This window comes from Lepidochelys kempii, chromosome 20, assembly GCF_965140285.1.
Source record: "Lepidochelys kempii isolate rLepKem1 chromosome 20, rLepKem1.hap1, whole genome shotgun sequence".
Lineage (NCBI taxonomy): Eukaryota > Metazoa > Chordata > Testudines > Cheloniidae > Lepidochelys > Lepidochelys kempii.
In genome coordinates, this window is record NC_136399.1 from 27,440,558 (window position 1) to 27,467,035 (window position 26,478).

At 54.0% G+C, this 26,478-nt stretch overlaps 1 protein-coding gene across 1 annotated transcript in view; it reads left to right on the forward strand.

The window, feature by feature from the left end:
• Positions 1–2,639: 2,639 nt before the first annotated feature.
• LOC140900848 (LIM homeobox transcription factor 1-alpha-like) overlaps positions 2,640–26,478 on the forward strand; it is a 62,254-nt gene continuing 38,415 nt past the window's right edge. Inside the window, 4 exon segments of the mRNA XM_073318742.2 lie at positions 2,640–3,159; positions 3,162–3,497; positions 4,682–4,762; positions 14,068–14,254. Coding sequence (XP_073174843.1) covers positions 3,132–3,159; positions 3,162–3,497; positions 4,682–4,762; positions 14,068–14,254 — 632 coding nt within the window. The 5' untranslated portion in view covers positions 2,640–3,131.

A 26,478-nucleotide genomic window follows, 5' to 3' on the forward strand; every position in this document is an offset into this window, starting at 1 on the left:
CATGAAACAGAGAGAAGGGTCTCTGGGGAATCATTGAATATCAGGGTTGGAAGGGACCTCAGGAGATCATATAGTCCAACCCCCTGCTTAAAGCAGGACCAGATCCCTAAATGGCCCCCTCAAGGATTGAACTCACAACCCTGGGTTTAACAGGCCAATGCTCAAACCACTGAGCTATCACCCCGCCCCCGGTGGGGGGGGGAATCTGAGGGGGCACGATGGGGCAAGGTCCAGGGGGCATAAAGGGGGGTCGCAGGGAGCAGGGTGGGAGTGGTTCTGGGCTTTCTCGCTGTTGAGAATTTTCTTCAGGTTTTTTGTGTGTGTGAAAATTTTAGCAAGAAAAACCCTGGAGCCTCCCAGCCACTTCCTGGCACACCCCACTTCATCCCCCCCACCCGCTTTTATCCCCTTCATCCCCCCACCCCCACTGACTATTATCCCCTCACACCTTCCACACCCCTTCATCCCCTGTACCTCCTATGCCCAGCCCCCCTACCCCTTCATGCCCTCACACCCTCCACACCCCTTCATCACCCCCACCCGCTTTTATCCCCCACACCCTCCATACCCCCTGTACCACCTATACCCAGCCCCCACTCTCTTCAAGCCCCCACCTGCTTTTATCCCCTTCACCACCCCACACCCCTTCATCCCTCTGCACTCCCATGCCCAGCCCCCCAGCCTCCTTCATCCCCTGCACCCCCTTTCACACTCCCGCAATCTCCACACCCCTTTATCCCCCCGTACTCCCCCCACACCACCCCCCGTACCCCTCCATCCCCTGCACCCCCAATTCCCAGCCCCCACACCCCTTCATCCCTCTGCACTCCCATGCCCAGCCCCCCAGCCTCCTTCATCCCCTGCACCCCCTTTCACACTCCCGCAATCTCCACACCCCTTTATCCCCCCGTACTCCCCCACACCATCCCCGTACCCCTCCATCCCCTGCACCCCCAATTCCCAGCCCCCACACCCCTTCATCCGCTGCACCCCATTGCCCCCCGCCTTCACTGCTTAGCCCCCCAGCCCCGGCACCAGGGAGGGGCGGTGCCCCTGCAGCCCTAAAGGGTCCGCAGCCCTCCGCCCTCCCCCAGTTCGGGTCTGAGCCCAGCCGGGCCTGCGGCTGCTAATTGCGATGAATGGACCATGGGAATTCATGGGGCTGCGCCCTAAACACCCCAGAGCCAAGACGCGGGGACGCGTCCCTGGGCGCCCCCGACACCCCTTGCCGAGCTGCCCCAGTCCCCCCGCTCCGACCCCCCCCCACAGGAGGGAGGTCCCGGGACCCGCTGCGGGGCCGGTTCCCGGTGGGTTCTTGTCTCTGCCCTGTGAAGAATAGACCCGGTTTGATGCCTGGGGAGGGGCGAGTGTAGACCCGGTTTGGGGCCGTTAATGCGGAGAGGGGGGTGAGTGTAGATCCGGTTTCGGGCACTTTAATGCGTTACCCAGCTTCGGTTTGTTACACAAACCGGATTAACCCGAGCCCATCGGATCCGGCCTGTAACGACCGTCGCAAAGCGCCCGGCCGCTGGGCTCGGGCCCTACCCATGCCTATGGGGGCTCCCGCCCTTTGCCCCTCCAGCAGCCGCGGCGAGAGGCAGCCAGGGAGCGGGGCCGCGCCGCCTGGGCCCTGAGCCGACCGGTCACTCCCCTGCTCCGAGCAGCCCCCGGGTCGCGGTCACACGCGGGGTCTGTCACAGACACTCAGACCCCTCACCCCGGCTGGCCCGTCTCGCCAGAGGTGCCTGCTCTTAGCCCCAGGCCCCGGCCCGCTCCGCTGGCTGCTGGCTGCGGGTGACTCCCCAGGCCGGGATATGGCCCAGTGGCGCTATAAGGCCCGGCAGGAGCTGGTGCGGTGACCCCCGCGGGGACCCCACGGGAATCCGACGGGTACCGCAGCGCGGCCCCTAGCCCCGGACTCGCCGCGCCTTGCCCCTGGAACCCACAACCAAATGCCCGGTCTGGGCCTGCCCCGGTCTCTATAGACTGGCTGCCGGTCTGTATAACCCGACCCCGGCTTCTCCCGCGGGGCCTGGCCAGAGGCCCACTTCCACCGCGGACCCTTCACCCTCCTGCCCGCCCCGGAGCAGATCTGCGCTCAGGTCTCCAGCGATTAACCCCTATTGCTCCGGCTCTGTGTGAGACACCGGCTTCACTTCGAATTAATGCGTGTGATCGATCCCCTCGGACCGATAGGAAACGCCCCGCCCAGGAACAGCCTTTAAAAACTCCTTGAATTCGGGTCTCCCTGTTGCCCCCTGCGGAGCCCGGGCCCCGGGGGCTACAGAGTCGGGTGGGCGAGGCTCGCTGGGGACCCCTGGACCCGCGGGCCTCTGAGGCTCGCTCGCTCGCTCGCTCTGGGGGTGGGGGCGAGGAGGCGGAGGCGGACGGGGCCTGGGGAAGCCCTGGCAGTCTGAGCCGGGCGCTGGGCATGGACTTGTTGTGTCTGGGAGCAACAGCGCGACTTTCTCCCCCTGGATCCTGGCCTGAGACAATAGGAGCCCCCCGTTCGCAGCTGGAGCGGTCGGGGAAGTCTCTGTCTCTGGCATTGCAGCCCGCGCTGGGCAAGCCTCCAAGCCGGGTAGGTGTCGAGATTTTTGTCTGTTCTCCTCCCCGCGTCGCTGCGAGCGGGGATGGGTGCATGGCCTGGGGGGAGGGATACCCACGGGGCGGAGGTCTCAGCTCGGAGGTACCAACTTATCCATGGTTTATGGAGACCCTGGGACACAGCTCCCCTCCTGGCTGGGCGCATCCCTTCCCCGTCCCCCAATTTTCCTGCGGTGCGTGGGTATCCCTGGCACTTAATTGGGGTTGAAAATTCTCCAAGGCTGCAGCCGCCGCCCCAGCTCAGCGGTGAGGGGCGCTAGCCAGCTCCGTGCTCCGCCCGTCTGTCCCAGGCAGGTTCTGGTCTCTCTGTGGAGCCGGGGGGAGAAATCCCTGCTGGGGGGCTGCCCTGCAGGAGAACAGGGTGTAAATCTGCACACGCGGGCGGAGCAGCCCCGAACTCCCGGCTCCAGGGAAGCCAAGAGCAGAAACTCCCCTGGACTTGGAGGGAGCCGGGGTCTCACCCCCCGCCATTAGAGCTCCGGGGTCCCACTTGCCCCCGGAGAGCAGGGACAAAGCCAGGCTCCATGCGGAACCGGGGCCCGCCGCGCAGCCAGAGCCCCGCCAGCCGGCAGCGACCCGCCCCGGTCTGCGGGCGAGTCCCAACGGAACGAACGAAGCCGAGCCGGGACCGAACCGGGGGCTTCGGCCGCTGAAACCCGGCAGGCTCGTGAGCGCTGCGGGCCCGGGGCTCGCCCCGAAATTACTGCGGCGACAAGCGAAGCCCGCGGGCCCGGGGAAGCTCCGCACGAAGGACACCAAAGCGCCGGGTATTGGGGTAACTAACCCGAGAAACGAACGAAATTTCGTTGGTTCCGATTCCGCGGCCCCGGCCCGGCCCCGTTTTGCGGAGAGCGGCGGCTGCGGGACCGAGGGGAAGGACGCGCCCGCAGGTGAATGCGGCTCGCGGGAGCGGGGCTGGGGGCCGGGGGGCGGCCGGGGGGCTGCGGGGAATTGACCCGGCCGGGGCCGGCCGGGGCTAGCGGGCTCCGGGGCCCAGGGGCGGAGAATTCGTTGTGGTTCCATTAAAGCGGCACCGCGGGGCTCGCTTGACCCAGCGGCGCCGGGCGGGTGGCGAACCAGAACCGCGGGCATCGAGCCGAACCCAGCGAGCCCCGGCGGGGGAAGGAGCCGCCCGCGGGGCGCTGCCCGCCAGGGATCGGGGTGGGTAAAAACCCAGCTCGGCTCCGGGGATTAAAGCAACAGGCGGAAACGGGGGGTGGGATTCTCCCCGCCCCAGGGCTGGGGGCAGAGAACCCCACGTCCGAGCCCGTTACCCGCCCCATATCCTACCCCGGTAACCCGCCCGACGTCAGACCCAGTTATCCGCCCCACATTTAGCCCATCTTAACCCTCATTATCCGCCCCATAACGAACCCATCCTGCCCCATAACTTGCTCCTGTAACCTACCCCACCAGCCACCCCATCTTTCCCCCCGCCCGCCAATCAACCCCATCCCGGCCCAGATACTCCTCTATCTCCGGGGCCGATCCATGGCTCACTCGGGGCGGGGCGGGGCGGGGCGGGGGCTGAACCGGGGTAACCTCTGGGGGCTCTTCCCCCCACAGGGCTCGGGGAGCCTGGAGGTCGATAATGGTGGCGGGGGAGGTTCTTTATTGCCCAGAATAATGTAAAGAGATTAGGGGACTAACGTGTGCGGTGGGAGAAGGGGGGGACGGACCGGGGGATACAGGGCGGTGGGGGACAGACCGGCGGACATGGTGAGCTGTGGGGGACAGAAAAGAAGATTCGTGGCCAGGCAGATGGGGAACAGGAGGGGCGGGGGGGATGGACAGATGGGAGCCACGGCGGGACAGACCCGCACAGGCTGGGGAGGTTGGACTTCGGGGTTAGGTTCCGCCGCCTCCTTTCCTGCAGGTCTCCCCCTGCAGCTTCGCTCCCACCCCGGGAGGTTCAGCTGAGAAACCCCCTCCCCTCCAGATCAGGGGATCCTCCTTCCCTGCCCCAGGTTTCCATGCCCCCCTCCCCCGGGTTACCTGACCCCTCCCCAGGCCCAGGGCAACCCCTCCGGGTCCCAGTCCCGTGCCAGAACTAACCCAGTCTCTCCCCCACCAGGTTCTCCCCAGCGCGGCTGGAGCATGAAGACCGAGGAGGCACCATCCTGCTTGCAGCAGGCCACCCCGGTGCTGGGCTTCGGTGAGTGTCTGTATGGCCTGGGGTAGCCGAGAGACAGACCCTCCTCCCCGGGTAGGGAGTGGGCTGGCTGGGTCGCACCCCATCGCTGCTGACTGCCCGGCGTCCCCCGTCTCAACCCAGAGCTGTAGAATAGAGCCGGGACTTGTCTACACGGGTGCTGCTGATGGATTCGGTGTTTGCTGTTACTGCTCCAAGCCGCGGGGTGCGGCAGCCCCCCCTAGTTCCAGCACCGCTGCTTGTCTACACAGGGACTGGCGCTGAAAGAACTACGTGGCTTTGAGTTCACACAGCCGGTTAGTTTGGTGCAAGTCTGGGAGTGGGACCTGAGTGTTTTCCACAGGAATTGAGCGATGCGGATAAAGGGGAGAGGGCTCAGAGAAGGGATAGGAGCATGATTACAGGGCTAGAAACCTGCCCCTGACAGATCTGTGACGGCAGGGGGGTAAGGCAGACTGACTAAGCGATGCCTGCAGGCCCCTGATTTAGTGTTACCCGCAAATACTGTTCGTTATCTAATGTGGAGTGTTTAACAAATGTCCATGTCTTCTGTTGGTGGATTTTGTGGTTTGTGAAAATAATGCAATTCATCTTTGTTAGGGTGTGGGGGAGAGGTAAGGGGGAGCCCCAAAATATTCCAGCTGTGTGCCCCAAAGGAGCTAATTCTGCCTCAACAGACTCCTCTTGGTAGCTTAACAAAGAGAAGGTTAAGGGGCGACTTGATGCAAGTCCACAAGTATCTGTTGGAGGGCAGAAATTTGATAATAGAAGGCTCTTCACTCTGGTTGTAGCCAGATCCAATGCCTGGAAGTTGAGGCTAGACAAATTCAGACTTTTAACAGGGAGGGTGATTAACCATTGGAGCAACTTGCCAAGGGTTGTGGGGGACTTTCCATCACTGGCCATCTTTAAATCGAGATGGGATTTTTCTAAAAGATCTACTCTACATCCAGCCCAGTTATTGGACCCTAAAGCAGGAAATGACACAGGGAACTCCTGTGGCCTGTGTTTCACAGAAGGTGAGACCAGATGACCAGTCCATTCTGGCCTTAGAATCTATGAATTAATTTGGTAAGGAATTGACAAACTTACATTGCAATGGGACTCTTGAAAGCAGTTTGCCCTTTAAATTAATGCTGCACATTTTGCTGATTGGAACTCATTCGCCATCTTGTCAGTTCCCAGCTCAGAACAGGAACAAGAATTTTAAAATCTCATGTTTTTAGCTCAAACGGCTGCATTTTTCTACCCTTTAATTTTAAAGCCTTGCAGTCGGTAGGATCCAAAATGTCAGAGGCTTGTTTACTTCCAGTTTCAAGTCCAGCCCCTTCTGAGGAGGTTGTGACTCTACCAGGGATTAGATGTTATTACAGACAAGCAGCATTCCCACTTACACCCTACACATCTTTTATCCTCCATCCCGCGACTGGATTGTTCTCTTTACGTTTTCTTAAGTTATTGCTGGGTGCTTGGCCTTGTGCCTAACAAAACTCCAGGTGTGAATTATTGACCGTGCCCTCAGCTCTCCTGCTCACATGGCCAGTGTCAGTGAATCACAATACAGGCTGGCCATGGGCATGGCTCTGTGGCATTCCACATAGCGTAATCCTTGGCAACAGGCTCACTTGGTCATTTAATAATCTAATGTAAAGTGTGTTTTGAACAAGGAGGGGGAACCTCGCAGCATCTGAAGTTTTGTGGCTCTCTTTAGTTCTTAGAGCTAGCTCAAGTTCACATACCTTTGTTCTTCATTTAAATATCTGTTCCTACTCCCTCCCCCCAAAAGCTATTTAAGTATTAAAGAATCCCCCCAAATCCCCTAACGGGGAAGCTTATGCTTTTTGTAAGGGATTGCAGTCACCACAAAACCCAACCACAGAAAGTTACACACTATACAGCTAATGGGACAAAAACAGAGCTGGTTTGAAATCTTGCATTGAAACCGTTATTGGACAGAAAACTGGGTTTTTGACCAAATGAAAATGTATGTGGACAGCGTCTCCTTTCCACAGAAAACTTTTGCTTTTTATCAGACAAACAAAAACATCAACCACCACCAACAGGTTTTGGAGTTTTGATGAAAAGTAAAATATTTCCATGGGAACACAAAAATCCATTTTTCCAACCAGTTCCAGACAAAGACCATGGGCCACATTTTCCGAGGAACCCAGCCTGGGCACTTTTGGAGCTGAGCAGAAAATCTGGTCTCTATTTAAGTGCCTGGATGGGAAATGAGCTCTTGAAAATCTGTCCCCAGTTGTGGGTGCTGAGCCCTTGGGAATCCAACCCTGGCAGCTATTTTTTCATGAAATTTTTTCTTTCTCCCCCCTGAGTGGGACATGAACCCTTGGGTATGTCTTCACTTCAGATTTATCGAAACCTGAGTTAATTCTGCTCCTAGCCTAGCGTGAGTGAGAGCAGCCATACAGCAATCTGGCACTGGAACTGTGTGATTGTTAGCAGGTGAGGAGCTGACAGGGCAGCCAATTTGAGTTACAAGTCCTGCCACACTTGAGTTAAGGGGGTTTTGTGCGTGGACAGGACTCAAGCTAGGGGCAACTCTTGAGCTAATTTCTGCAGTGAAGACAAGCCCCTACTGTCCTCTGCGTTTGAGCCAAGCTTTCAAATCCACAGTGTCTGTCAGTTCCAAAGTAGGCGAAACGAGATCCCGCAGCCTTAGTGACCGGTGAGTATCGCGAACAGGCTGGCACGTTTCCCCACAAAACCACAGGGAACCTCCCCTGACACCCCATCCTGACCCCGCTGGGCAAGCACTAAAACTAACCCCACCGCCTCGCCCTTTCTGCTTTAAATGGGACCTTCCTTGTTTGTGTGGGTTTAGACCTGAGCCTGACCCCGCTCCTGCAAAGTGTTGTCTACACTACCCCCAATCCCTTAGGTGTCTCTGAATATTTAGGGATAAGCAGCCTTGGGCACTGATTCAACAAAGCATGTACCTCATTTTAGGCAGTGGCTTAAATCCATCCCCATTCAGCAATGTAGTTATGCACATTCTTAACTTTTTGGCACATGCTTAGGTCTCATGGAAGTCAAATGGAACTTAAGCATATGCCTACAGTAAGCAGGCGCTTTAGAGCTCTGCTGAATTGAGGCCTTAATGCTTCTCGGTGTGCATTGTGCAGTTTCATTGCGCTCTGTGAGTTCAATCCTTGAGGGGGCCATTTAGGGATCTGGGGCAAAAATTGGGGATTGGTCCTGCTTCAAGCAGTGGGTTGGACTAGATGACCTCCTGAGGTCCCTTCCAACCCTAACCTTCTATGATTCTATTATTCTTGCAGCTGGTCTAGTACTGAAGTGCTGCAGCTCCGTCCTACATGACTGGCAGTAGCAGGTCCAGAGGCTCAGAGCTTTGTGGCTGTATTTCATTTGTTTTTCTTCTAAAGGTGCATCAGGTCCTCTCTTCTGAGCTGGTTGAGTGTTTTGAATAAGAAAAAGGTGTCTTCAAGTTAGACAAGCACAAAGGAAACAATTTTAAAGATTTCTTTTTTAAACTTATTTGATCATTCAAAAAGAGCCCCTCCCCACAAATCATAGCCCCTCCCCCCACATTCTTTTGGGCTGCTAGGACTCCCCCATTGCAACCTGGAGTGAATTTGTCCTGACTGAATTTACTTGCTTGTGATGACAAGGCTGACAGGCCCAGTGCAGCTAAGGGGAGTGCTAGCAATAATGAGTTGGAGGGGGAGGGACCATTATTAATTAATTGGATTACAGCAGCAGCCCCCACTGTGTTCTAGACCCCTTCCATACAGCACGGGCCCTGGCTCTAAGAGTTTATACTCTCAAGTCCCAGTCATGCCATGTGAGGGTATCAGTGCTTAATCTGTGCCAGGGCTGAGCTCCGGCACCTCTGGGCTTGGCAGTTCATAGTCCCGGCACCTCTGGACTTGCTGTGTCAGTTATGAATGTAAAAAAATTGTTTGAGCCCCAGCACTTCTTTCCTTACAATTTAAGCCCTGCAGGGGTCTGCTTGCACAGTGGCTATTGCAGGATCAGAGACAGTGAGTTCAGGCAACAAAGCTCACAGGACAAACCACGCGATCATACTTCATCTAGTAAAAAAACCCATCCAATCTCCCACTGCCATGCTCTAGAGCCATTATTAAGTGGCTACGTTCTTACAGGCTTTACGGTAGAACTGAGTGACCTTTACAGCGAATCCTTTTCATGATAGGTATTACGGTAGCACTGAACGGTCCCAGCAGCACAGACAGGGAAACCCGCCTATACACAGACGTGCGGCTTTAACTATCCTGGACTAACTACTGTATCCTGGGTGAGCTGAAGCAGCCCAGCCCCCCTACTGGATGCAGTTCTAACAACATACATGTGCGTACGCAGGTGTAGCTGGGTGTAGGTTCTTGCACCTGCCTCATCCCTGTGCTATCTGATCGCCTTCCCATAGTGTGTTAGGCGATGCGGCTAGCATCTGTCACTTGTTTGGTCTTTTATCCTCTTCCCTGGCAAAACAAGCTCACTGACATATTTTATTTCGGGAGCACAGGTGCTGGAACGAGGGGTGCTGCAGCACCCCATGACTTGAAGTGGTTTCCATTATATACAAGGTTTACAGTTCGGTTCAATGGCTCTCAGCACCCCCCACTATAAAAACTGTTCCAGCCCACCTGTTACACCCCACACGCACCTGTATTGCTGTGTGTTTATTAGAGACATACACCTTGCACTATTCCCCTAAGGGAAGGGAAGTAAGCTCTCCTGGTATAACTGTGTTCAGCCAAGGAGTTGCATTGGTCTAACGCTATCCGTAAGAAGTCACACCCCTAGCTGCTACAAATAGCGAGTGTGGAGCAGACCTTGGTAAGAAAGAGTCCCGTCCCCAAAGAGCCTATGGGCTAAATAGACAAGACCAGCACAGGGTGGGAAGGGAAATATCTTGCCACCATTCATCGCAGGGAATAGAACCTCGATCTTGTGGGTCCCAGTCCAGTCTAGTGCTCACCCCACTAGGTCATGCTACCTCCATTACTCCGTGGGCAAGATGTTTCCCTATGGATGCTGAGGGGATGGGGGAGGGTTTATAGGTTTTATTCCCTCCAGCTGGCCCCGTCCTCTGATTTGCAAGCCCCAGGGTTTAGTTCAGAATGTGTTTGAATCTGAAAGCTGTCGAGGGCTTGGCGTAGTTCTGAATGTCAGTTGATGCTGGCAGAGCTGCGCTCGGGCAGCCCTGCTCAGGAATGGATCGTACGGGCAGCTTGTTTGCAGTGGCAGGCAGCAGTTCAGCGGAGGGGGCTGGCTCAGGTCCTAGTGAGTCTGAACGCAAAATCTAACAGGGGCTAGCAAGTGGGGTGAGTAGCCGCCTTCACTCATGATCCTCAGGCTCCCAAGGTGCCAACTACGGTAATAAGCCCTGATGAACCTAATTAATGTTATTTACTGTGAATGATTTCTCCTGGTTTTATGTAACAATGATAAGGGTACCCTTAAAGGCTAGTGATGGGCCAGTAGCTTAGCGCTAAAGAGGATCCTAGCAGCTGCCTTGTCTGAGCCTGCTCAGAAGTGTGCTGGGCTGAGTTCAAGCAAGTGTCTTGGACCATTTTGCAGTTGTATGTGGGTTTGGTACTCATGAAAGACTCTAGCTCTTGCTACAACTAGACATAAAGAAGGCAGACACTTTACAAATTGCCCCTCCACAGATTCCAAATGGCTACACTTTGCTCCACTCTTCCAGTCGTTCGCTTCCCACACACAGCTGTTCCGCTGCCCCTGAATCCTGACCCACAGTCCCCTGTTATTCCAGCCTTGGGCTCCTCCCCCTAACTCTTCAGATGCCCCTCAATCCTGACCCCCAGCTCTCCTGCTATTCCAGCCCTGGACTCTCCACAGGTGCACAGAGCTCTGTAGGGTTGTGCTGCTGAAATGCAATGAATGCTTAACTGTACTCACTTCTAGGCTCCTCTCATGTGGAGTTTGGTGAAAGGAAAGGCGGGGAAGGATGAAGGAAGAGGCAGTGGGAGGGGCAAGAAATTGGGGTAAGAGGAGCTGGAGGCAGAAGAGAGAGAGAGAGACGTAAGAGAAAACATAAAGATTAAAGCAGGGGAGAGAACAGAAACAAAACACAAGCAGAGCAAGCCTGAGTGAGCAATGCTCCAGGAGAAACCAGAGGCAGGAGGCATTGCTTCCTAGAACCCTGATTCATGCCCCCAACAGTGGCAGAAGCATTGGGGCAGTGTTTACAGTGTATGTGGGAGGAATTCTCCAGGAGGAGCAGACCTGGCAAAAATAAATACATACAAATAAATCAAGCCAGGTCACTTAGTGGGAAATTGTTGCAAATTAACTAAAAGGGTTAAACTGAAGTGGATTCGTTAAACTTAATTAAACCCTTGTGTGGATGCTGGTATTCAAAGTTAAAGTGATCTTAACTCAATTCACTTCACTAAACCAAATTAAGGCCAGTTCCATTCTGAATAACAGCATCCACGCAGGGATTCAATGTGGTTTAATTAAACCACTTCAGATTCACATCTTTAGTTAATTTGGATTAATTTTCCTGGATGTCTGTGTAGACAAGCCCTCATCAAAACTACTGCTCCCAGATTGAGGTTAGACTTCCCACACACCCTTTTTTCAGACTACTTTAGGCACTGATCTGGGGAGATCCTGAACTGCTAGACTCCAACATACAGGCAGTAAAAGAGCTCAGGAAGCCATGGAGAGGAACAGGGCTGCGTTTCTGTTAGCTGCCACTTTCCCAAACCATCTCAGCACTGATATTCCTCCATCAAATTGAGCTGCTTCCCCTGCTCTGACTTCCCTCTCCCAGGCCACAAGAATATCTGCCCATCTTCTTCCATACTGGCAAGCACGTGGCTTGGTGAGAGCCTGGGGGGAGGCAGCTCCTGGTGGGGAGGCAGCAGAGGTTGTTGCTGCTGTAGTAAAGAATCCTGCTTAAGCAGCGAGATGCAGCAGGAATGATTGTCTAACGGCAGAGGCTGGGCCAGAGCAAGGGCAATGTCAGGCCATGCAGGGTTAGGGCTCTCCCAGCACCTGCCTTTGAATCACAGCTACGGTTTGTTTCTATTGCAGTAACACCTAAGGGCCCCATTGTACAAACAAATAACAGAGACCAGGCTGGGCCCCAGAGGCTTCCCAGTCTAAGATATGATGCAAAATCTGTAAAGCACAGAGCCTGATTCTCCATTACCCTGCACCAGGTACTGTGATTTACCCCAGTGCAAGGACGTGAGCGTAGAACGCTACCATACTGGGAGAGTAACTTTTTACACTCACTTTACACTGCAGAAAGTGAATGTAGGAGGTGTGAGGGGCCAAGGAATCAGGCTCCTGGATTCGAGCCTGGCTCATACATCATCAGAATTGTTAGTTAGAGGGCCAGTTCCTTGGGCAGGCTCTGTCCTCTGTCACACCCGTTGCAGAAAACTGAATTGTGACACTCTGCTGAGTGCAAGGGGCCTGCACAGGTGTTGCTGAGGGGCTGATTTGACCCACAGAACCTTTATTATTGGAGGGTGCGTGACCAGGGCTGCCTAGTGTCCCTGCTTGCCTCGCAGATCCCCTAGGTAGTGAGTTTAGCAAGGCTGGAAAATCAACTCTTCCCTTCTATCTTTGCAGACTGGCTAGAAATCCCACAGCCCACTTCCCCCAACGCTGTGCACATGGCGCCCCTTTCCAAAGCAGGGCTGCTTTGCGTCCCCAGATGAGAGGGGCACAGAGCATCTCTGAGGAGGGAATTCTGTGGCCTTTCTTTGTTGGACATGCCAGTTCTCTCATGACTGCGACATCCCTAGTGCTCACATGGGTTAAAACTCACCCTGACCAGGGCCCAGCGCGAGGCCTAGACACCTGCGTGTCCCCCATGCAGGCCCCAACACAAGGCCTAGCTCCCAACCCTTGCTCTTGGGCAGGGCCCACCATCAGGCCTGTCTGACCCCGGCAGGTCCCAGCAAAAGGCCCTAGTCCCACCCCTGCCCCTGGGCAGGGCCCAGCATGAGGCCTAGGCCCCACTTAAGCCCTTACAAAAGGGGTAAATGTCACCTATGTGACTAGCTGGCACCTCTCCCACGCCCGCAGTAGGCTCTGGGTGAGCTCTGCCCCACGAGCCTGCCCAAAGGAGGATAAAAGAACAAGAGGCTGGTGAAGGGACAGGACAAATCAAGGGTTTAAAAACCTGAGCAGCTCAGCATGATGGGTGGGGAGACAGTGCACTCGGCTAAGGTACTTCATACCTGCCTGGCTCAGCCTACAGCCCAGATCCAATGCGCCAGAGAGCGTATTTATTACCCACCCGCATGCCTCTACCTTGGAGTTATCGCAGGGAAGCCTTTGAAGGGTAGCCATAGATTTATGTGATGATAACATCCAGGGGAAAAAATCTCAAGTCTCTGGAGCTCTCGCTATTTTAACTGGTTTAGCACCGCATCCCCCTGACTGGGATTAATCTGGCATACACCTGGGAGGCACAGGCTGGCTGTTCAGACCCAAATCTGACCTCCTTCCAAACTCTTATTGTAGATTGTCAAAAGTACTCAGCATCCAACAGCTCCTCTTGAGAACCACACATGCATCCCTGAGAACAACAGACCGTGCATATATTACGCCATTGAGAACCGTGGCGAACAGACACACACACACCCCACCACTGAAAACAGTGGGAGCTGCTGGGAGCAGATCACTTCGGAAAATCTTGCCAATGGTGCAAGTGACACTCGGGGCATTTTCAGCCCCCAATGTGCTGGTATTATGTGACTACCAAGTCCTGAGTGTAAGTGCTGGGTACTCTTGAAGATCTAGCTATTACAGACCCGAGGGGATGGTCTTCTGCATTCTATATTTCTCTTTAGTGGTGGATTTGGGGGGCAGGGGAGAGGATTTTTAAAAATGTACTACCTGGAAATTAGAAACCAATCCTGTAGATGCCATATATTTTTGTGGGACAAACTTTTTTACTTATTTATAAGATTGTAAAAATATGTGCCCAATACAGTGTTCTCTCTCTCTCTCTCTCTCTCTCTCTCTGGGTGCACGTACGGCAATTGACACGAGTAACACATGGCTCTAAAACAGATTTAGCGCAAACATGAGGCCTAGGCCCTGCTTAAATCCAGCTTCGGCCCTTGAAGCCGGATTTAAGCAGCACCTAGGCCTTGTGCTGGGTCTCCTCCCCAGGGGTGAATTCCACCTTAGCAGCATTTGGAAACATTTCCTTAGCATTTCCTTAGCATTTGGAAACATTTCCTTAGCAGCATTTCCCATTTGGAAACCAGTCCTCCTTCGTGTGGCTCATTTGCCTTTTTCTCTGTTGCCAGGGACAGACTCCAAAATGCGGGAGGTTTGTGCCGGCTGTGACATGCCCATCTCCGACCGGTTCCTCCTGCGAGTCAATGAGCGCTCCTGGCACGAAGGCTGTGTGAAGTGTGCCGCCTGCCTGCAGCCGCTGTCGGGCACCTGTTACTGTCGCAACCGGCAGCTGTACTGCAAGCATGACTATGAGAAGTAAGTGCCTCTGGCTTTGAGTTTGGCTCCCCCCACGTCACAAGCTCTGGCTATTGTGTTTGAGGCTGCCATTAAGGGGGAAGCCAAGCAGAGAGAACAGGTGTGAGATGGATTCCTGGAGATGGGCTGTGAAGAAGAGATGACTGTAATGATATGCAGCAGGGGATAGGACGCGTAGGGTCAGGTTATGTATATTGCAGGAGTATCTAGAGGCCCATTGTACTGGGTGCTGCACAGACCCAAACAGCAGAACCCCTATTTTACCAAGTAATTGGAGATAATGAAATCGAACATATCAGCATTACGGCAGGTTCATTGCGTAAGCTGCAGTATGGAGCACTGCATCACTTTCTGCTTGCCCTTCAAACCACTGCAAAGCACTTTCCAACGCACTGAAGGTATTGGACTGTGAAGGGATGTCGACTTCTTCACCATGACTTTCACTGGGTCATGTATTTTTTTTTCACAAGGGAAGGAAGAATGGTTGGTGTAACTTATTGTTTGTAAGATTGGTGTTCATAAAATCAGGGTTCTGTTGTAGTGAGAGACCGTCCCTGCCCTAAATAGAATAGAGCTTGCAAAATTTTTCCAGTGGGACAGTTTTCCATTGGAAAATGCAAATTCAACACAGTCGAAACATCCACGGCAACATACAGGATCAACTTTGTCAAAATGTTTATAGAAAAACTATCAGAGCACTTCATTTTGATTTTATTGTTTCTAAAATAGAACGGCTGAAATGAGGCACTTTGATAAGGTCATTTTGATCTTTCCAAAACGTTTCCAAAATGGAAATTTTTCACAGTGAATTTTGAAATCTTGATGTTTTGTTCCAATTTAGGATTAAAGGAAATTTTAAAATGTCAGAATTTCCTGAGGAATGGAACTTCTGAGCTTCGACCAGCTCTAAGATAGACAAGATAGTAGGGGAACAGAGGCTGGTCGTGATTTGACCAGGATCATGGAGCTGGGACTAGAACCCAGGAGTCCCTGACTCACACTGATACAGCACCCTTCAAATCAGTGGGAATGCACCAGTGCAACTGAAGGCAGAATTTTGCCAGTGCAACTCTGCGGTAGGCCCGTTGCTGAGTTGCAAATGCAGAGAGAGAGAGATGCAACGGGGTACTAGAGAATACCATGCACAGTAAGTAGCTGGCTCTCCGTGGCTCTATGCCTGGTTCCAGATCGGAACAGAAGCATTTTGCATAGGCGTGATAGCATGAGATTCCAGAGCAACAGAGACCCAGGCCCTGCCTATCTGAGCAGAGACAGCTACTAACAAAGACCTGGAACATTCTGCCCCTAAGGGGAAAGTTAGATCTTCCAAAGAGCCGGGAGGGACAGGGATGCGTGCAGCTGTGCCATCCTGCGGGAGCTGAAGTGCATGGAGTTCCCTTAGTTTAAAAGGGAGGGAGCTGCCAGTGTGGAGACCAGGTTCTGGTTTGGAATTTGATCCCCAACTTTGTGGTGCAAAATGGCACCGTTCTATTGACATTCCAGGCAGGTTGCTAGATCTGTTTGTTTGCACCGGCTCCTGGTGAGCGCAATGGAGCTTGGAGAGGGCACTGAGCTGTGTTTCTCCTCTGCTTGGCTGATGGTAGTTGGTTTGTCTCCCCCCTATGGAGAGGGGGTAGAGCCACCTGGACTGTTACTTATAGACTCTGTTTTGAGTGGCTGACAAGGGCTCCAGGAGCACAGAATGGGGCTGCTCTGCTAGGCTGGTTATGGGTTATTTTTACATTTTGTAGATTAAAGTAGGTGCCAGAGTAGGAACCAGTTCGGGCAGGAGCTGTATTGTGTGTATCTGGAAGCAGAGATGGCGTTTCTGCCAAACGAAAGCGTGTTTGTGGTTGTCAGAAATGTGTAGTTAAAAATGTTACCAGTTCCCTCAAGGAAACACAGGTAGATGGTGAAGCAGCCTTCCCATCTGTCTGCGGGCTACTTCGCATGCTGTGTGTTGCAGTCCCAAATAGCCACTTCTACATGTTATATCCCCAAACAAATCTGGGATGAGAGAGCCTGTTTTTGGAATTGTATTTGTACATTTGTAATGGAGGCAGAAGCCCAAACCATGACAATAAGGGATTTGCACTTTGGCCCACCTGTGAACACCCGTATTTTTGCAGCTCCTTCCACAGCCTCCTTCCCCCAGAGCTCCTGCTCCCACCATCCAGCCCAGAGACACTAGGGGTAGAACCTGAGCTCCATTTAATAGAGCCGTTGAAAGATTTTTCTCTCCTAATATTAAATAAACCTGGAACCCGAAAAGAGGAAAATGGAGACACAAAAAGGGAATAAATTTGGCAATTGGCACCAAGAGGAATCCAGCTATTAGTTGGCTCAGAAATGTCTGTAGGCGAGCATTTACCGCCGATCCACCTTTGTCAGCAAGACCCAAGCTCTAGGGTTCTTGACAGCCTCTAGAGATACGTTTTTCCTGTATTTGTACAGTGCCTAGCGCAGTAGGGTTGTGATGTGTGACTAGAGCCCCCAGGCACTACCGTAATACACCTAATAAATAATGTACAGCCCCTAGCACAGTGGGGTCATGGTCTGTGGCTGGAGCACCTAGGCACTACCATAATACACCAAATAAACAATGTACAGCGCCTAGCACAGCACCTAGCACATGGTCCATGGCTGGAGCACCTAGGCCACAGGTGGGCAAACTACAACCTGCGGGCCACACCTGGCCCATGGGACCATCCTGCCTGGCCCCTGAGCTCCTGGCCCGGGAGGCTAGCCCCCGGCCCCTTCCCCACTGTCCCCGCTCCCCAGCAGCCACACTGCTGCGTGGCGCAATGCCCTGGGCGGGGGCGCTGCAGAGCCCGGCCTGACCCAGTGCTCTGTGCTGCGTGGCGCGGCTGCCTGTCGTGGTGCAGCTGCGCTGCCAGTCACAGGTGGTCCTGGCAGCGCGGTAAGGGGGCAGGGAGCAGGGCGGGGGGGGTTGGATAGAGGGCGGGGAGTTCGGGGGGTGGTCAGGGGCATGAATAGGGGTCAGGGCGGTCAGAGGGCGGGGAACAGGGGGGTTGAATGGGGGCAGGGGTCCCAGGGCGGCAGTCAAGAAGGAGAGGAGGGGTTGGATGGGGTGGCGGTGGGTGGTCAGGGGACAGGGAGCGGGGGGTGGGGTGGGGGGGGCAGGGATCCCAGGGGGGCAGTCAGGAAGGAGGGGGGGTTGAATGAGGTGGTGGGGGGCAGTTAGGGGTGAGGGGTCTGGGGGCGGTCAGGGAGAGGGGGTGGTTGGATGGGGCAGTGGGGGGCAGTTAGGGGTGGGGGATCCAGGGGCAGTCAGGGGACCGAGAACAGGGGAGGTGGATGGGACAGGAGTCCCTGGGGGGCCATCAGGGAACGGGGGGGTTGGATGGGGCAGGAGTCCCGGGGGGGCCATTAGGGGGCGAGAAGCAGGGGGGCCGGATGGGGGGCTGGGCCATGCCTGGCTGTTTGGGGAGGCACAGCCTCTCCTAACCAGCCCCCCATACAATTTCAGAAACCCGATGCGGCCCTCAGGCCAAAAAGTTTGCCCGCCCCTGACCTAGGCACTACCGTAATACACCTACTAAACAATGTACAGCACCTAGCACAGTGGGGTCGTGGTCCGTGGCTGGGGCTACTAGAAGCTACCGCTGTATAAATGAATGCTACCAATACTGAATGGCAAAGCTCTTCTTCCTTGTCTTTTAAAAACAGTAACTCAATAATTCATTGGTTTCAGAGTAACAGCCGTGTTAGTCTGTATTCGCAAAAAGAAAAGGAGGACTTGCGGCACCTTAGAGACTAACCAATTTATTTGAGCATAAGCTTTCGTGAGCTAGCTGTAGCTCACGAAAGCTTATGCTCAAATAAATTGGTTAGTCTCTAAGGTGCCGCAAGTACTCCTTTTCTTTCAATAATTCATTGACGCCATCCAGAGGCTTCTGATGACTTTCCTAACCAAGAAGAAAGATAGTGTTGTGGTGTAAGCACAAGACTAGGAGTCAGGACTCTGGGTCCTATTCTCAGCTCTGCCACTGACTTACTGTGTGACCCCCACCTGGTGCCTCAGTTTACCCATTTGTAAAATGGAAAGGAGGATCCTGATGTCTTGCCTAGCTTCATTCAGATGGACCGAATTCCTCTGTAGCAGGGAGGGTTGGAGAGCAAGGTGGCACCTGCTCTCTCTTCCCCCAGGGAGACCCCTGGATCCCTGGCGGTATCTGTTGTGATGGTTTCAGGCTGAGCTCCAGATTATTAGCAATTTGTGCATTTAAATTTCTTGCAGTCTGGAGGAACTTGGGGCTGGCCAGGCTGAGGTGTCGGGAGCTGGCTGGAAAGGAGTTAGGGGGGTGAGCTGTGGGGGCACAGGGTGGGGTTATTCCTGAATTGCCAGCCAAGAGCAGCACAGAGGTATGAAGGGGATGCAGGGGACTCTGCTCCTTTCCCTTAAACACACTGGTCCAGCTGGGACACAGCCATCTGTAGCCACGTCCGCACTGCAAAAAGACAAGCCCTGAGTTTTTGGGCCCTGTGGACATGGGTGGGGCCCCCACCTTCCTCAAACTAGGGCTGCTCCAGGGGCTGCCAGCCCTGCATGACACGAACAGTGCACTGAGCTCCTGCACAGGGAGTGCCCCCCCATACATACCAACCCCACCCCAGAATTCCCCTCTCTCCCCATCCCCACATGGGCCCCCAAATGGCTCTTCAACCCCACATATACCCCAACAACCCTCCACCAGCCCTCACCTATCCTGATGACCTCCCCACACACACACACATCCCAGCGGCCCTGACATACATCCCAGTCACTGCAGCCCCCAACGTCTCATCCCCCGATCCCAACATCCCCCACTTGCTCCCAATCCCTCACCCCGCAGCCCTCCAACACTCCCCACTCATCCCATAACCCCCCTACAACTCACCCCCGCCCATCACTTAGTTCTGGGACATTCCTGGCCACTCTCCAGCACGCCCGTCCCACTTCCCGGTTCAGCGCACCTCTCCTGTCCCAGCCTAGGGCAGCTCCCCCAGACCCTGGCTGCCCAGCACAGCGCACTCCCATTGCCTGCCCCTGCAGTTGCATGGCTCCACGCCCCTCAGGTTTGGCCAGACTGCCATCTATCCTGATGGGGGCAGGGGAGGCAGCCGGCCCGAATCTGAGTGAGTGGCTGTTGCAACCTGTTGCATGGGGTTGCAGTGCTGCTCAGTTGGCTCTTTCCCCTAGTGGTCAGGGGCCCCCCTGAGACGGGGTCCCTGTGAAAGTGCACTAAGGGCACATGGGTTAATCTGGGCCTACAAAGAGGGGTGCTGTTGCATTACTTTAGCAATCTCCATGTTAAATCCCAGAGGAGACGAGGCACAGGTAGTTCTAACCCTGATGCTGCTAGTCAAGGCCAGTCCATTACCCACCATGACCTGGCAGCCACCATGCATGCAACTTGCAAAATGTATTATTCTTTTGGGGAAGTGGGGGTGGGGCGGGGTGAAAGACCATTGGCTCTGTTAGGTCTTGGCTCTGGCTCTGGAAGGAGGGTACTTTGGGGAGCTGGTGCATGGGGAGCTGATGTTCCCAGTCCTGCTGCCCCTACCTCCCTTTCCTTCAACACGTCTGGAACAGCGATAAGCTGGAAGAACCTGATGGGAGGAGAGGGGCTGCTCATCCCTAACGGGGCTTTGAATGATTAACCAAAGCTGCAGCCTTATGACTCCTCATGCTGGCCAAGTGGCAAAGCTCCATGGAGCGGGTCAGGGGAGATCCTGCAGGAGGTTATCTCCCTGTGAGGAGCACTTTGATCACGGCTATAAGCATTGCAGCTGCTTTGGGCGGACACTTGGCTCTCCCCTGCCTTGCAGCGTGGGGGATGATTCAGAGCTTACATAGGTTCCTTATTTCCTGAGGCCAGAGTTGAAATAACCATGGTGACATTCGGCCAAACTTTAAGAACCCAATCAGTTACCAAAATGACTTTGAACTCTCCCTCTGCCCCTTTCCTCGGCCACATTGTCAAGACTTGGGGTATCTGTGTGAGCCACAGCTTCTCCTTTGGAATTAGCCTGGACATACCAGCTGAATAGGGCATCTGTGACGTCAACTGGGGATGTCATGAACCTTGCAGCTCGGCCTGGAATTTGTGACATCGGGTAGTGTCACCATGGCAGCTCATGATGTCACAAAGACCGGGCTACAACACCACGGAATGAATCAGCAGGAGAAACAGGGCAAATGCAAGGTGAACCAGTGGGGTTTGGTGGCTAGAGCAGGGACAGGGTTGGGAGTCAGGACTCCTGGGTTCTCTTCCTGGCTCTGGGAGTGGAGTGGGTGCTAGTGGTTAGGTTAGAGGGTGGGCTGGGAGTCAGGACTCCTGGGTTTCTCTTTCCAAACATAGGCCTCCTGTGTGGCTTTGTGCAAATCACATCCAGTCTCTGTGACTGGTTTCCTGGCTGTGCTCTGGGGATAAGAACGGTCACCTCCTGCACAAGGGCAGGGTGTGCTTAGTCTTGCGCCATTTGCGATCCACAGCTGGGGGGAGCATGTGCTGTTGTGAAAGATGAGAGCGTCTATCTCCGCACAGATAGGTCTCTGGCAGCCGGCATTGCTGGGAAAAGAAATACAGAGACGGCACATGAGGGTTTGGGGAGGCTGCTGGGAAGGAGACATGGTGCTTTGTAAAGTTTCCTGGAGTTTGGCAGCCGCCTTTAAAGATTTTTCTTAACAGTCCAATCTTATCTCCTCCGCGCTTCAGAAGAGAGAACACAGCCGCCTCCCTGCCGGTGACGCAGACGCTTGGCAGCAAGCAGGGACAGTAATAAAAATACCAGGGCTTGCCCACTTCCCAGGGTTGGTTAGTCATCAGACACGAGCCAGAAACTGCTGCAGCTGGCCATTCCTCAATGTAAGGGGACACTGTTAACATCAGCTTCTCACAGTTTGTGCCACCCATTCTCCATCACCTCCTCTGGCTGGCTGCTGTTGCTTTATTTCACAGCGCCCACAGCTCTGCCAGATACATCACAGGCTGGTCCCTGCTCAAAAACACTTACAGTCTGTGGCCCTGAACTTGCACTGGAAGCCAGGGAGGGACTTCAGAGATGTTTAGGCCTCATGTTGCCCTTATGCACTGGGGTGATATTCACCCGGAGGCCAAGATAGGCTCATAGAGCCATCGCCTGGACACGGAGGGTGACTTTCCAAAGGGCTGAGCTCCTTGCAAGTTGCTGAGCTCAGTTATTGTGTTTCATGCTTTTGAAACCAGGTTACAGGGGCCCTGTGTAAGTGAAGAAAAACGATGTTTGCTTAAACCACATTAGCTCAGGGCTTACCTGCACACGCATGTTATGCATTTTTAACTGTAATGTACAGTTACACTGGAACAACCCGCTCACCCAGTGTGGAGGGAGTGCTTTATACTGGTGTAAGTTATTCTTATACCAGAAAGGAAGTAACTGATACAGGTGTGAGGTACCTTTATCACTGCATTCACACTTGGGGTAGTACCGGTCTAACTCTCTAGGTCAAAATCACACCCCTAGCTGACATAATTACACCAGTACAGACACTGTGTGTGGATCTGGACCTAGGCTACACCAGGACCAGCACTTTAAAGGTGTTAAGACACTCTTTACAGAGCCTGAGTTAGGTGCCTAAATACGGGGTGTTTTCAAATGCATGTTTGGGCAACAGAGTCATAGATGCCTTTGAAAATCCCATCTGTAAATCATTATTTAGGAACTGAAATAAGCCTCTAAGGGTAAAATTTTCAAAAGCACCCAAGTTCCTTTTTAAGAGATTTGGGCACTTCGGAGCATTGGCTTTCAAGGAAACTGACTTTTTTGACAATGGGACTTGGGTGCTTTTGAAAAATTCACCCTTAGAGGCTTATTTTGGTGCCTAAATAATGGTTCATGCATGGGATTTTCAAAGGAGTCTATGGGAGTTTGGTGCCCCAAGTCACTTCTGAAAATGAGACTCAGGCTCCTTAGTCACTAAGTTTCAGAGGAGCAGCCGTGTGAGTCTGTATCCGAAAACAGAACAGGAGGACTTGTGGCACCTTAGAGACTAACCAATTTATTTGAGCATAAGCTTTCGTGAGCTACAGCTCACTTCATCCGAATAAATACATTTGTTAGTCTCTAAGGCCACAAGTCCTCCTGTTCTTTTAGTCACTAAGTGGTTTTGAAATCCTTCGGCACTCTTGAAGGTTTTACCCTAACACACTTAGGCTCACAGGCTGCTATTTTCAAAGGAGTCTAACTTCCAACCCTCATTTTTTAAAATCCTGTCCTCCCGTGTTTGTATTCTTAGCCTTCTTACATGTACGCACACGCACAAACCCAACCCTAGTGTTTTGGTCAGGGACTGATCTGGTTTGCAGAATCCAACGTCACCATGGGCAGCAGTTTAGACCATGGCTGTAGCGTGTTGACCCAAAGGGGAGACCCGTCTGGCACATATCCCTCCTTATGTGAACTGCGCAATAAGAGGAAAATGCTTTAATGGAAAGATAAGCCAACAGCTGCAGCTGAACGTGGGGGAAGGAACGGGCTGTTGATCTAGAGATGAAATGTTAAGCCCGAAGATGGATGTTGCTCTCCGGTCCCTATCATATAAAACCACAATCTGAAGGCTTTTGTAAAACTCTCTCTTCCCCTTTTGCTTGGGGCCCCGCCAGCTATCCCAGCGCTTCGTTTGGGCACCTGCCCTGTAAATCCCACTCTGTGCAGCTCGTGTAAATGGTATCAAACAGCAACAGTTCGGGGGGAGGAAAATACTCTCCACTGATGATAAAGTGGCTGCAACGGCCCGGTCCCGGGCGCCTTGTTTACTTTGAAGTTTGTTTTGTGGGATGACAGGCGATGCGGGGGCTGCTGGGGAGCTGTCAGGAGGGATGTGAACCGCAGCCTCGCTCTGGCAGGCATCCTTCTCTCCTCCGCGCTCTCCCGCTGCCCATGTGGAGATGATTTGCTTGTCCTCTTCAGAGATACCGGCTGAACTCGGCTCGAACCTGCCTTGCCAGGCACTCCATCGCCGGGCTGCTCTCACGTGACCGGTGCAACTGAGCACAGAGACAGAACCCCTGAAATGCCACCTCGGCCCCTGGTCTTGACTCTGGCCTCTGGGCCCAGAGAAGTCTATTTGGAGTTTCTCTGATGTCGACTCTGAAGGCAGAGAGCCAGGGACAGCTGACCAGCCAGCACGTCCCAGCGGGTGCCTTTGCCCAAGTCCCCTCTTGGTGCCTAGATTCCTCCCTTTGCATTTTCTCAGAGTTGCAGAGTATCACGTGACTGGCCTGGTGCAGTTCTTGGGGCTGGGGACACCCGCCTCTGTGGCGTCCAGGGCCGAGCCCCAGCCAGAGGCAGGACACTGGGCTTGATGGGCCAGTGGGCTCTTCAAGGAGGGCAGTGAATCCTTCATGTTGTCACTTTACAAACCTCCTGAAGATCACCATAGAGTTCCCCTCATTTCCTAGGGGTCTGTGTAGGCAGAGCTGGGGCTGGGATTGCAGGGGGACTGTGGGTCGGGATTGGGGGGCATTGGCAGAGCTGGGGTGGGGAGCTCAGCTTCCTTTGCCTTTCCTCATTATGCATTCTTTGGGCCTGCACCTCCCCTCCCTGGGGAGATACCAGGCCTTTGTTCGGTCCTGCACAGGGACACTTTGTGCTGGGCTGGCCCAGCATCTGTAAAGGGGGCGGGTGGGAACAACCCGACACAAGCAGGGATCTTTCTAAGCTCGGGATGAAAGGGAGCAACAAACATGTATTCTTCTTGTTGAAGCCTGGCTGAAAAATATGGAGAATCCCCATGAGCCTTGGGGAGAGGTGGGCCTGGGGCGCTGCAGGTGCAGCAATAATCGCACCCAAATGCCTGGCGTTCATCATCTGCAGTGTGTACCGCTTGGTTCAGTGGCTTTCAGCACCCCTGGACGGGAACTTCTCATACTCCAGGACGGTGCTGTGAGGTGGAGAGACTAGGCAGGGGGAGGAGGGACCCTTGATATAAAACACTCTGGGACGCTGCGGTAATGACCCACATTGCATTTGTGCTGCAGCCATTTGGGTCCAGGCTGTACGATTGTGCAATATTTTTAATCCAGGGGAACCAGGAGGCCCAGATGCCAGCTGGGGAAAAGGGAACTGGAGGCTGTGATGTGTGTGAACAGGGAATGAAAGTGCAGGTGAGCCGATCCCCATTCGTCAGGCAGGCTAATCGGGTCACTGGCATCTTCAGTCTCCTGCACTTGGGAGGGTGCTGGCAGGCAGGGGCCTGGGAGCCATTGTGCGTCAAGGGCTGCATAGGCGAGGGGTGAGCCAGCAGCACACGCCCTTCCAACCACTCCTCCCTGCAGAACAGGCTCCGAGCAACACAATGACCCTCTCCGCTCGGCTCTAGGTGACTGATCTGGGTTCACACGCCTTGGCAGCCACTCCATGAGGGCAAGTTAATGTTTAAAGACCATGTGGGAAGGCTTGGTTTGAAGGTTTAAAGACCATGTGCTCCCCTTGGAGCAGAAGAGAGAAGATCGCCAGGGTAGGAGAAGCCATTGGCTCTGGGGTTGGGAGGATGAGGATTCGGCAATTAACCTGCTAAAGGAAACCAAAGATTGTTTTAATAACAGATTATTATTATTTGTCACAATATCCCATGACCAAGGTCTGGGCCCTGTCACGCCAGGCACTGCAGACACACAAAGTGAGAGACAGTCCCTCTAAAGAACAAAGGCACAGCAAAAGAAAGTAACTTGCCCAAGGTCAGCACAGGGAGTCTGTGGCAGAGTCAGGAATAGAACCCAGGTCTCCTGATTCCTACCCCTGTGCCCTACCCAGGGGGCTGTAGGCTTAGGGTCAGAGTCTCTATTGCCGCCTGTGTCATTGTTTAGGCCAGTGCACAGGGATGTAAAATGCCACCGGGTTCGGACCCAGCGTGCCCTGGTGGGAAATGACGGCACAAAGGGCCGCACAATGGTGAAGCAGGCAGACAGGTAGCACGGTGGAGCGTGGCCTGGCATGTAAAGCATTGAGTGGCATAAAAGCCAGCGAAGAGAGATGAGAGGCTCTTTATTCGCATGCAGCGAGGAGACGGGCACAGCTCCAAGACCGACACGTCAAGATAAGTTTGTGACATAAGCATTAAAAACAATCCTCGTTTGATACAATAAGCATCCTCTGCCTCAAGAAGAGCAGGGCTGGGAGAGCCGGGGAGGCTGCAGCCTGCGGGGCTCTGAGAACTGGCGGAGGGTGGAGCCCAGAGCTGGGAGAGCGGAGGGGGCTGCAGGTCAGGATTGAGGGGGGACATGGTGAGGGAAGTAATATCTTTCACTGGACCAGTGTCTGTTGGTGAGAGACACAGGCATTCAAGTTTAGACAGAGCTTTGGCTCGGGTCTTCTTTGGATTGAAGGGGACTGTCAGGGGACAGGGGATAGCAAGAGGTCTGCAGGTTGGGACTCTGGGGCATCAGCAGACCCGGAGGTGGGGTTGGGAGCTGAGGGCTGCAGATCAGGACTGAGGAGCATCAGCAGAGCTGTGTGTCGGGGGGGGGGGGCGGAAGGGGCGTAGCTGCAGGCCAGGATTGAGTTGGTTCACCCACAACGTGCTTCCTGTTGCTTACCCAGCCTTGCTTCGTGAATAGGGTCGCTGATGCTCACACGCCTGTCCCAAGCTGTGGCTGCTCATATGGTTATTGATGATTTATTACTCCCGGCACAGACACAGCAGGAGGCCTGGTCCCTGCCCTTTGGAGCTGAGTCCCCACCCTGCCACCCTGGCAGCCTTCGCAGCCAAGAGTTGGTTCTTGTTCTGCAGCACAGGAGGGTCCCTTCTCCGCACCCCTTTGGGGCTGGAAGGAGGGAATAAGAAGTGACTGTGTGCTGAGGAGCAAGCAGACAAATGACATAATGAGCAGCCTGGATGAGGCAGTGATGAATGGAGCCCCATCCCCTGCCTCTCGAAGCCCCTGCGGGTGCTGCACCAAACACAAAGGGAGAGCCAGGTGGCTGGGGAAGCAGGGAGAAGATAAGGAAGTGCCCTGCACCTCCTGACCCCTGCCAGTTAAATCTGAGTGGCAGCTGGTTTGGGAGAAGGTGTGGGAGCGATCTCTATCTGCCATGATAGTAATAATTTATATCTACTGAGCACCTGGCACCTGAGGCTTGAAAAGAAGTCGCCAAACTCTAAGTCTTATCCCCCTTTCCCCCCACATGCCAGGGTTGCTGTCTCCATTTAACAGACAGGGAAACTGTACCACCAAGAG